The sequence below is a fragment of the Piliocolobus tephrosceles genome, chromosome 1 (genome assembly GCF_002776525.5).
Source record: "Piliocolobus tephrosceles isolate RC106 chromosome 1, ASM277652v3, whole genome shotgun sequence".
In the NCBI taxonomy this organism is placed as follows: domain Eukaryota; kingdom Metazoa; phylum Chordata; class Mammalia; order Primates; family Cercopithecidae; genus Piliocolobus; species Piliocolobus tephrosceles.
In genome coordinates, this window is record NC_045434.1 from 40245162 (window position 1) to 40257239 (window position 12078).

Genomic DNA, 12078 nt, shown 5'->3' on the forward strand with positions numbered 1-12078 from the left:
CACTTTGCACAGTATCTGACACATGGGAAGTTCTCAGTAGATACTTGCTGTTAATAGGGTGCTACCCAAATTATCTCTTGGTGAAATAAATGCTATTTTCTTTCACCCTCGTGTGAAAGTGTTCTTCCTCATGTTAATTTGAGAAGGTTGGCCAGGTGCAGTGGCTCACACCTGCAGTCCTAACACCTTGGGAGGCTAAGGTGGGAGGATTGCTCGAGCCCAGGAGTTTGAGACCAGCCTGGGAAGTATAGTGAGACTATATATACTATAAACAAAACATTTTAAAAAGTAGCTGTATGTGGTGGTGCACATCTGTAGTTCCAGCTACTTGGGAGGCTGAAGTGGGAGGACTGCTTGAGCCTGGGAGGCGGAGGTTGCAGTGAGCTGTGATTGTGCCACTGCACTCCAGCCTGGGTGACAGAGCAAGATGAAAGAGAGAGAGAGACAGAGAGGGAGAGCAAGCAAGCAATGCAAAAGAGAAAAAAAAGAAGAAAAGGGAGGAGAGAAGAAAAGGAAAGAAAGAAAAAAAAAGGGAAGGAAGGAAAAAGAAGAGGAAGGGAAGGGAGGAATGGAGGGAGGGATGGAGGAAAAGGAGGGAGGGAGGGAAGGAAGGAAGAAAAAGAAAAGAAAAGAAGGTGAAGAATGGCTGTGAGCTGAGCCATAAGCTATGACTTCATTCCAACCTTGTTTGACAGTGATGGATGGGATGTTTGACACAGTCAGGCCCGGAGCCAGTGGAGAGGCAGGAGGCTTTCTGTGAGCTCCTGCCCTGCTGGGCCTGCTTTTCTCTTGTGAGAAACCCTCTCCCTGCTGCAAATGGGGTGAGGATGCAGGTAAAAGGGAGGCAGAGCTATGACCTGTTACCCACCATATCCCCAAAACCACGCACAGTGCCTAGTACACAGAAAGTGCTTGATAAATGTCAAATTGTTGAGGAAGTGGCTCAGTGGAAATGGAACTTTAGATGCCCTTCACTGCACTCACCACGGTGTTCTCACACCACAGAGTCAGACAGTAGTTTTTCACCAGGCCCCAGGCGTCCTTCATGTTGTCTTCTGAAAGGGGCACCAGCTCATTGCTGTCCCGAGGCCGATAGCTGGGTGGGGATCATGAGTAAGAATCCAGTCAAAGAACATCATTACAAATCCATCCTCCTCTTCCCTCCTCCAGGCCAGCACAGGGTCCCCACTGTTCCCCTCACAGCTGCCTGCACGGAAGTCACCTCAGCTTAGTGTGTTCCAGCCGGAGCTCCAGTTTCTTAGACACCATGTCCCGGACCTGGCTGTAGGGCAGTCCAGGCTGAGTCTCCATGACTACCGTATACTTGTAGTGCACCTTGAGTGTGTAGGGCATGGGGACGCTGAGCTTCACTTCCTGAGTGGGGAGGAAGCAAAGGGAACTCCTGAGTGTCTGAGGCTTTCTCTCAACATCCTGTATCACTGAGGCTTGGTGATTTGGCACAGGGGGTACCCCATGCAGCAGGGGAGAGGCCAATAAGTAACTGGTTTCATAGTAGCCAAAAAGGCCCTCAGAGGTCCTTTAGCCCAACCCTTGCTTGGACAGGAACTTCTACTGAGCAAGATCTGGCCCACTAGCTTGGGTAGTAGGAAGTGTGTACATGATAGTGGAGGAGGCTGTCAAGAGGCTCCCTAGCCCAAGGACCCTGTAAGGTAGCAACTGGTTCAACCCTTCCACTGGGGCTCTTCCTATAACCCAGACAGACATGTCTGTGGTTGATAGCCCAAGCCATCCCATCTTCTACCACTTGAAACAGTACGAGGGAAAAATATTACCTTAGGCTCTTCTTTTTGTTTCTGACCTGAATGGAAAAAGTAGGGAGTAAAACAAAAGAAGATGGTGAATGAACACGCTTAGCCAGCCCCTGCTACACACAGATGAAGCCTCTTCAAATAGGGCCCCCAACCTCTTACCCTTTAATCTGTGGGGCAATTATTAACCTTAGTAAACTGTGGGGAAGTCTCACCTTGGGGAAGCATGAAGGTCATGAACACATGAACAAACTCAGTCTCTGCTTCTAGGGAGCCTATAGGTAATTATCAAAGGACCAGCGTATCCTCACCAATCCACGAGGTTAGCGGGGAACCCAAAGGTCAATCAAACCCACAGGATCCAAAGCAATGAAAATCAGGAGTGCAAGGTGAGCCAGAGGCCACAGGAAGAACTATTAGAACCACTGATCCTCATCTTATTCTTTATTTTTGTATATGTTTCCTAAAGTTTATTTAATTAATATATTAATCTAATATAATTGATGTAAGAGAAGCATGCATGAAGATATTTACCATAGGAGGTACATGACAGAAAAGACCACTGATCTCAAACCTAGCTGATCATTACAATCACATGGGAAGTTTTTTTTCTAAAATACAAATTCCTGAGCCCCATTCCAGTCCTAAAAAATCAGAGCCCGAAGCCTAGGACCCTGTATTCACAAAATCTTCCTAGGTTTATATGTGATCCTTGATGAGCCTCTACACAAAAGATAACAACAAAAAAGCTGTTAAGGATATTGAGCAGGAGCAATGGGAGAAATCTGAATATGGAATATGCATTATATAATGTTATCATAAGAATGTTTAGTGTCCTAGATACCATGATGCTATTGTGATTATGCAGGAGACTGTGGTTTTGCAGCTGTGTAGGGTGAAGTGTCACGAGTCTGTAACTTTTTTTCAACTGGCTCGGGGGAAAAAAATAGAATGGAGCAGGGCGAGTTCATGGTGCAAAATGTTAACAATTGGTGAGTTTAAGTGAAAGATTCTGATGTTTATTGTATTCTACTGTCAACTTTTCTGTAGATTGGACATTTTTCAAAATAAAAATGGGGGAAGGGCATGCCGAGTGATTCTGATGATCAGGCGCATGTGGCAGTCACTGATCTAGAATCCGGCCGGTCACTCACTCTGTGCGTCTCTACCAAGCACTTACCCAGAATCGGCTTCAAGTGCGTAAGTGATAAAAAGCCCATCACTTCCCAAGCCAGCCCTCTCCACACTAGGAAACAGCCTTTCGGAGAGAACGTTTCCGTTTCACATCTGCCCGCTGGTTCTCTGTTCAGTCCCAGGGCTCCACAGAGCAATTTCTTTTCCAGACACAGTGCCTCAGACATTTGAAAACAGCCACTCCATGCCCCTCTGAGGTAAGCATGTATAGTTACTTCAATTTTTCTTCCTGAGATATGGTTTTAGTACCTAACGATCAAGGGGTTTCGTGACTACATGAGTCACTCAGGATCCAGCTGCATTCACCCAAGCCCCATGAGTGTTCTGCAGAAGGCAGGGAGACAGGGCACTGATTTCATGTTTGGGGTGGGTGGGTGGTCCGGGAAAGGAGGGTTCTGGAGCTGCGTGGTCATTAGCTGAGTGACATTTTGGGAGAAGAAGAAACCAGAATTTCCTGGAAGGCGGGGAGAGGAACTCAGGAAGCAGCCTGGCATGCTCCTGTGCCCAGACCTAGAGTGTTGCTCCAGGACCACTCACCTGGTGACAACTGGGGTCTTCCAGGGGCTTTGGAACTAGGAGGAGCTGGGATGTCGGACTCCGGAGAGCTTTCCTCCTGAAGGCAACAGGGAGTGATGGTCAGAACCTTCATTCAAAGTTCCCAGGCAGGGGTGGATGTGGGGAGATGCCCCTACAGAGACCCCATGAAAAGGAGCCAGATGCAAGTAACTCCCTAAAAGTTGGAATGGTAGTGACATTTGGGGAAGACGAAGAAAATGTTGGCCAAAAGAGGAGGCAAGGTTGGCCTGATGAAAATGAAAATCATAGTAGAAAGAAGAATCCTAACCCGCTAAAAGGCCCTTGCCGCTTTAGCATCTCTTTCAGCCGTATTGGAAATCCACTGGACATGGGGGAGGACTGAGCTCTTGTCTCCGCTGCAGAGGGCATTGAGAAAGGAAAAATTCCACTTCTCATTTGCACGGCATTTGAAGCTTTTCAAAGCATCTGGATAGGGTGACTCTGACCAGGGAGGGCTGAACTCGTATACAACTGGTTGCACAGTCTAGAGAGAGACAGGCCCCACTGCCATTGAGTCACTTACAGGGATGCTCAGATCTGATCAAGACAGCTCTCTAGGCCTGGCAGAAGGACAGAACTTTTGAAGTGTGAGGAAGGGAGTAGCAGCAGTTTAGAAGCAGTGGCTGGCAAGGCCCACTCTGATTCAAAGCTCTAAGGCAGATCTCATTTTATTATTTTTATTTGTATAGAGGTGGCATCTCTCTATTTTGCCCAGGCTGGTCTCGAACTCCTGAGTTCAAGTGCTCCTCTCACCTCAGCCTCCCAAAGTGCTAGGATTACAGGCATGAGCAACTGCACCTGGCCTCATTTTATTTCTAATGGCATTGTACCAGCCAACACATTGACTATTCTTCCAGGTGAAGCAGACACACCTGGGAAGACCTAACCCCCCCTCATCTACTGTAGGCTTTGCTTCCCAAGTCACTTCTGACCAGGAAGAGTCACGGAGGTGGGGGGCCCAATGGTACTACAGATGCCTCCAACTTAGCACACCTGGGCTTTTTTCCCCTCATTCCCAGGTTCAGCTCTGGGTAGCTGGTGCCATCTCAAGGCGGGCTCAAGGCTAGTGAGTCTTTCTCCAGGGGTCCCGACAGCACCTCTTTTACACTGCTCTTCTCCCCTCCAGGGAGAGATCTCTAAATGGTGAGAGGAAATGGGCCAGGCCTTGGCATCACATTACCTGGGGCTGCTGCTGAGGGTGGATCCGCAGCTCAACTGGTTCAAGGTAGTTGCAGGGAACAAGCCCCTTCTGCAGTGCAGCACCACGGAATCAGAAAGGAAAAGACAAAGATGTGCTCATCAGTACCCACACCACAGAACAGCCCAGAGTCCTGGGGAAGGGACGACGAACAGACAAAAGAACTTGATCGGTCTGCAAAGAAGGCAGCAGATACCGCTCCACAGAAAGACTGCATCTGCTGCCAGGATCCCACGCCCTTCGCACCACCCCCTGATCCTCTGCATACCTGCCCGTTGAACATGACTGTGGCCCAGTTATCATTGCCCTTCTTCAAGACAAAGACAATGTTCCCTGGCATGACCTGGAGCTCTTCTTGTGTCTCAGGCACAAACCCAAACAGCACACGGTGAGCCTCCCCTTCCAGAGCCCTGCAGAGGGTAGACACAAGATCCAGCCCACATCCCTTCACACAGTGCCGTGGCGCAAACACAGTGAACCTGGAGCCAGGGACTTGGCTGCAGCCTGGCTCTAACTCCACATCTAACTAGAACTGCCGAGGTGACGCTGAGCCTGCCTGGGCTCCCGAGAGGTCTCGGTAAGAAACTGGTGTACACCTGCTCATAACCATATATGCAGAGGGACAAGAATAAAAACAAAAACCCCACACACTAGTGAGGACTTACAATCCTTGCCCTCCCTTCCCCTCTAAGGAGTAAGGTCCCTGGCTGGGTCATCTTGGCCAGCTCCCAAGGCTGGGCTGGGGTGGATCAGGTGACTGTGGTCAGGGCAACAGCACAAAGCGGAAGTCAGGTGAGAGCCAGCTGGGCCAGAAAGACCGGTGGGAGAGGAGGGAGGAGAAACCACCTAGAGCCAGTGTTGGGCCAGGGTAGGGAGACGGTGAGCAGGGTAGGTGACAGGGAGCGTGAGGGAGGCACATAGAGGGCTCTGAGACTGCCCAGCTGCTGTGGTGCAGTGTCGGTTCCCTTAAGTCTGACTTCATGCTTTTAGGCCCTGAGGCTCTGATTGGCGTCACTTTGGAAAGTGTGGTTGAGAGGCTGGTGTTCAGGTTTCAGGCTTCCCTCCCTTTACTCCCCACTCTGTTTCTCTCCCCTCAGCCCTTCCTTGTTTCCAGACATCGTGTCTATTCCTGTAGGGAATACAGGCCCTTCCAGCTAACAGGGAGCTTAGGATTGAGCTCATCCAGCCCCCTCATTTTCGTAGTTGCTTTGGTACTTTTGTCACCTTTTAGTTTTATTTTTATTTTTTGAGATGGAATCTTGGTCTGTTGCCCCGGCTGGAGTGCAGTGATGTGATCTTGGCTCACTGCAACCTCCACCTCCCAGGTGCAAGTGAGTCTCCTGCCTCAGCCTCCCGAGTAGCTGGGATTACAGGCACGCGTCACCACACTCAGCTAATTTTTGTATTTTTAGTAGAGATGGGGTTTTGCCACGTTGGCCCGGCTGGTCTCGAACTCCTGATCTCAAGTGATCCACCCGCCCCGGTCTCCCAAAGTGCTGGGATTACAGGCATGAGCCACCACGCCTAGCCAATCACTTTTTAAAACCTCCTTTTTGGGTGGGAGGACCAGGCTTGCTTCATCACTTCGAGAGAATTCTTAAGAAAGCTGTAAGTTATGACACCCCTTGTTTTTCATCTTACAGAAGAAGGACTTCCTTTTCTTGAGTCCTTCCTCTTTACTTCTTCAGAAAGCATGTGCCGATAGGGAGTGGAAAACGCCTACACAGGAAAAAGGATGCCATTCTACATTCCTGACTGCGGAGAGCTCTGGCCTGCCCCCGTCAGTGGGGACCGCGGCCAATGCGAAACTGATCTCCAACCTGAGGTCAGCATCCTGGTGCCCAGGGTAGCTATGTTCCACAGGACACCACTGCCCCTCAGCAACAACCCCTTGCCATGTGGATGGCTGTGCACGTGGACAGAGGGCCACTGGGAACCACGTAGCTGCAGCCAGGCCCTGATGGCCAGCTCCACCATGATCAAGACTCCCATCCCCACATGTCATTCCTTTCCAGCCTGACATTGTAGAAGACGTTCTTCTAAACATTCCTTTCAAGCCTGACATTCTAGAAGAAACCTGACATTCTAGAAAATTCCACAGGATTTAGACTCTGACTCCAGCTTCATCTTCTTCCCTCCCTGTCTTGCCATCAGTTCAGGCTTGGAGCTTAGATATTCTGCATATGGATTTAAATCTAACTTACCTGAAGATCTCTGGGGTTTTCGGTCTGGGTGGAGGTTCAGCTGCCTATTGAATATTCAGGAGAAGTGAAAATGGAAAAGGCAATGAGGGAAAGCAGGGGAGAGACAACAAACGGCTAATGGTAATTTGAGCATTCTTCCAGACCAGAACATCAAATAATGCATTTCTGACTGATGGGAACACTGTCTAGGAAGGGGTCACAGTCACCCTGACTAAACACTGGGAAATAACACCTCCCACCAGCTCCCCAGGTGTAGGTTTCACTAGCACAGCAATTCATTTTGAGCCAGAGCTAGTTTCTGGAGGATAGCAGTCACACAGCAACATGGTGTCACAAGAATGCTTTGACCTTGAGCTCTGTCCTTTTCCCAGGAGAGTTTCCAGAAGCTCTGTTCTGTAATTAATGTCTACTATGTCACATGACACTTCCGAGTATTTTTAAATTAATTTAATTTTTTTTTTTTTTTTTTTTTTTGAGATGGAGTTTCACTCTGTCGCCCAGGCTGGAGTGCAGTGCTGTGATCTTGGCTCACTGCAACTTCTGCCTCCCTCGTTCAAGTGATTCTCCTGCCTCAGCATCCCATGTTGCTGGAATTACAGGCATGTGCCACAACACCATGCTCATTTTTGTATTTTTAGTAGGGATGGGAGTTTCACCATGTTGGCCAGGCTGGTCTGGAATTCCTGGCCTCAAGTGATCTGCTCACCTCAACCTCCCAAAATGGTGGGATTACAGGCGTGAGCCACTGCGCCTGGCCACTTTTGAGTATTTAAAATTGACACAGGATTCCACTGACTGGGCAAGAATCTCCTCCCCTGTTCTACATTGAATACCATGGGATCCAGTGACCTGGGCTGCGTTCCCTTCATGGCCTCTGGCTGAACTGAAGCTCAAGGGACTTTAGCAAGGCTTTCATCAGCTTTGTTGCGAAGAAGGAGATCAAGGAAGCTAGATCTGGAACACACCTGTCCCTGCTCAGAAAACCCGCCCTCTGCAGGTGCTGACCGATGCTCTTGACCGTCACAGTTTCATTGCCACAGAGTTCCTATTTTCCTCAATGTGTTTTCCCCTCTTCCCTTCACAAGGAATCTCTGTCTGCATTTTTAGATCCACCGTCATCCAGTTCATCTGAGCCCACCTCTCCAAGCCCAGTTTGGACAGAAAAAGGATTCACTCTCAGCGCCCTGCCTGTGTTCCCGAAGGAAACGCCTGCACATGAGCAGATAGGTAGAGCCAGGAGAGCCCAAACCTCAGACCCAGGCCCCACAGGGTTCCCCACTTGCCCCAGTACTCAGGAAGAGGCTTTGTTAACAAGCCTTCCATAGTTTGTGTTTCACCTTCCTGAGAGAATGGTTGAGGCTTCAGAGAGAGTATCAGCAGATCTCTTTAGAGACGTGAAGACTGGCATTTGTGGGGAAGCAGGAGAGTTAGCTTCAGAGGACTTGGGGTGAAGCCTGACACTGCCTTATTTCCTTACCAGCCATGGAACCCAGGACTGAGAGAGGGCAGGCAGATCCCTCAGCTGCATTGAGGGCCACTTGAAGGAGCCCTTTCAATAAGGCAGCTCAGCACACATAGTCTCTCAAATCGAATGCTTCACAGAAAGCTCTTGAGACCTAGGTCCATGGAGAAGGTCAGGATTGCCTCACCTGTGGTTGCAGAGGGGCAAACCCAGAGAAACTGTCATGATCCACTACAGACGCCACAACCTGAAATCAAGGACAGGAGGGTGTGAGGCTCTGCCAGCACTGTTTCCATTCTTCTGGGTCTCCCTCCTTGCTCATGCCCTAGACCAGTTCTCACTTGAGCCTGGTTTCAGATGTGGACAGTAACTAAGGATTAGATTCCTGATCCTCTGGATTAGGATTTCAGCAACTGAGGAAACGAGTATTCACCCCACCCCTGCTAACGGAGGCTTGCTTTCTCCTCTCTTAAAAAAAAAATGATTTTATTGAGGTGCAATTTGTATAATGTCAAATTATCCTTTTTTTTTTTTTTTTTTTTGAGACGGAGTCATGCTCTGTTGTCCAGGCTGGAGTGCAGTGGCGCAATCTCAGCTCACTGCAGCCTCCGCCTTCCAGGTTCAAGTGATTCTCCTGCCTCAGCCTCCCGAGTAGCTGAGATTACAGGTGCCTGCCACCATGCCTGGCTAATTTTTGTATTTTTAGTAGAGATGGGTTTTCTCCATGTTGGCCAGGCTGGTCTCATACTCCTGACCTCAGGTGATCCACCCATCTCAGCCTCCCAAAGTGCTGGGATTATAGGCATAAGCCCCCACGCCCAGCCCAAATTAATCATTTTAAAGTGAATGATTCAGTGGCATTTATCGCATTCACAATGCTGTGCAGCTACCGCTTCTATCTAATTCCAAAACATTTTCATCATCCCAGAAGAAAACGCTGTACCTATTAAGCGGTGTGTCCACACCCCCTTTCCCCTAAACTGGCAACAACCAGTTTGCTGTCTGTGACTGACTTGAGCCCTCTTCTTCTCTGAGTTTTGAAAATCAGATTTAAAGCTAGCTTTATTCACAGATATGCTTAAACTATAGATAATTTTCATCGTTCATTCATATAATCAAAACCTTTTTGCTGAGAGCTGTTATGTGTCTTAGCACTGTGCCAGGCTGTGAGGACTCAGTGGTGATCAAGCAGACATGGTCTCTGCCCTCTCAGTGCTTAGAGGCTGCACAAGATATTTCATATAAATGGAACTGTACAACATGTGGCCTTTTGTATCTGGCTTCCTTCACATAGCATGATGTTTTCAAGGTCCATCGTTGTTGTATCATGAATCACACTCCATTCATTTTTATGGCTGCGTAGTATTCTGTTGCATGGATATATCATATTTTGATTATCCATTCATCAGTTGATAGATTTTTGGAGTGCTTCCATTCACCCAGGCTTTCTTGACCTCTGCTACTATGCTAGACCCAGCTACCCAACCACTGCGCAACTTTAGCCCTATGAATGTGTCAAAGTCAAATGTGGTTTTGGAAGGGCACTGCTGACTCACTTCAGACCATGTCTGAAACAATTTAAGACCTGGATTTATTATTATTATTATTTTGAGATGGAGTTTCGCTCTTGTTGCCCAGGCTGGAGTGCAATGGCGTGATCTCAGCTCACTGCAACCTCTGCCACCCAGGTTTAAGCGATTCTCCTGCCTCAGCCTCCCAAGTAGTTGGGACTACAGGCATACACCGCAGCACCTGGCTAATTTTGTATTTTTAGTAGAGATGGAGTTTCACCATGTTCACCAGCCTGGTCTTGATCTCCTGACCTCGTGAATCACCTGCCTTGGCCTCCCAAAGTGCTGGGATTACAGGCGTGAGCCACCATGCCCGACCAAGACCTGGATTTAGAAGAAGTCCAATTTAAGACATAGTCTAAACATAAGGCTGTGGAAGTGGGGAAAGACTCAGCCCACTAAAACGTGAACTACGAGGAGCATTAATCCAAGAGGATCCCATGCTGATCTCTTTCCCTAACATGTTCTTTCCATATTTATTTTGATTTTTTAGAAACAGTCTCACTGTGTTGCCCAGGCTAGAGTACAGTGGTGCAGTCATAGCTCACTGTAACCTTGAACTCCTGGGCTCAAGCGACCCTTTCGCCTCAGCCTCTCCACTAGCTAGGCTGGTCTCAAACTCCTGGCCACAAGTGATCCTCCCACTTCAGCCTCCCAAAGCGCTGGGATTACAGGCATGAGCCACCCTGCCCGGCCCTCTCTTCACATTTGGTGAGCTCCTCATGGCTGTGTTTTCCCTCCACTGGCTAAGTCCCCAAGACTCAGCATCCTGTGAGGAACACTGTGACTCTCACCCAGGGTCAAGCTGGAAGGGAAGAATGGGAGCAGCTTGGAGGAAATCAACTAGAAGTGGTTGCCTATCTTTCAGCCAAACCTCTGTCCTATAAACAAGTCTCTTGTTGCCATCCCAGGGACAGAGCCACAAGGAGGCTGCCCTCTTCTCAAGAGGCCCTCCCACCTTGCTCCCCATGGCCCAGGCCACAGGAGACTGGGGGGAAGCTGAGCGATCCCACCTACCGTCGCCTTGCCTAGGTAATCCTTCTTGGCCAGCTGAGCCACTTGTCTCTCATTTGGTCGAAACAGCCTGCCCACAGGGATCACCACTGGCTCGTACAGCTTCTGCTTCTGTAACACAGAAAACAATAGCATTTCCTTATCTGAAAATGGGGGTGATGATGCTTGTCCTGCCTCCCTCAGTGAATAGATGCAAGAATTTATTGAGACAACCACATAGAAGCACTTTTTCCAAATGAGTGTTGTCATTACTCTAGGGTGTTAAGGTAGGAACCCTTGGTTTGAATACCACCTTCTGCTGCGAGGCCACGTGGACATTGTTTGCTGCTGTATGCCCAGCACCCTCTTTTCCCAGAGGAACTGCTCCTCTCTCTCTCTGTGTGGTGTCCGTGGGGTTCTCTAATGGTGTAGACGGCACCACCGCGACGAGGCTGGCCCGGGATTAAGCGAGGCTCATGACAGTGTTCCCTTGGATGAGCGTTTGCTGATGAGGATAGGCATATAAAGACTGACTTGAGTCCTCTTCTCTGTGTTTTAAAAATCAGATTTAAAGCTAGCCTAATTCACAAATATGCTTGAACGATGGATAATTTTTATCACTCATTCACATAATCAAAACATTTTTTGGGCAGACGTGGTGGCTCACCCCTGTAATCCCTGCACTTTGGGAGGCCAAGGTGGGCAGATCACTTGAGGTCAACAGTTTGAGACCTGCGTGGCCAACATGGCAAAATCCCATCTCTATTAAAAATACAAAAATTAGCCAGGCATGGTGGCATGCGCCTGTAATCCCAGCTACTTAGGAGGCTGAGGCAGGAGAATTGCTTGAACCCAGGAGGTGGAGGCTGCAGTGAGCCGAGATCACACCACTGTACTCTATGCTGGGCAACAGAGCGAGACTCCATCTCAAAACAAAACAAAACAAAACATTTTTGCTGAGAGCTGTTATGTGCCTAGCATTGTGCCAGGCTGTGAGGACTCAGTGGTGATCCAGCAGACATGGTGTCTGCCCTCTCAGTGCTTCGAGTCTGTGCAGCACCGCTCCAGCATCCAGTATCCTGTTCTGCATTGCCAAGGAGCCCCACTGCAA

General features: G+C 48.9%; 1 protein-coding gene across 2 annotated transcripts in view; it reads right to left on the reverse strand.

Moving 5' to 3' along the window:
* The window catches only part of NCF2 (neutrophil cytosolic factor 2), a 37670-nt gene that overhangs the window by 9785 nt on the left and 15807 nt on the right, over positions 1–12078 (reverse strand). For both annotated transcript variants that reach the window (XM_023203477.2, XM_023203478.2), the window contains exons 5-13: positions 10992–11099; positions 8591–8650; positions 6942–6985; positions 5006–5147; positions 4720–4788; positions 3501–3576; positions 1794–1819; positions 1223–1374; positions 985–1096 (exon numbers count right to left, since the gene is read on the reverse strand). In XM_023203477.2, coding sequence (XP_023059245.1) covers positions 985–1096; positions 1223–1374; positions 1794–1819; positions 3501–3576; positions 4720–4788; positions 5006–5147; positions 6942–6985; positions 8591–8650; positions 10992–11099 — 789 coding nt within the window. The remainder of the gene's footprint in view (positions 1–984; positions 1097–1222; positions 1375–1793; positions 1820–3500; positions 3577–4719; positions 4789–5005; positions 5148–6941; positions 6986–8590; positions 8651–10991; positions 11100–12078) is intronic.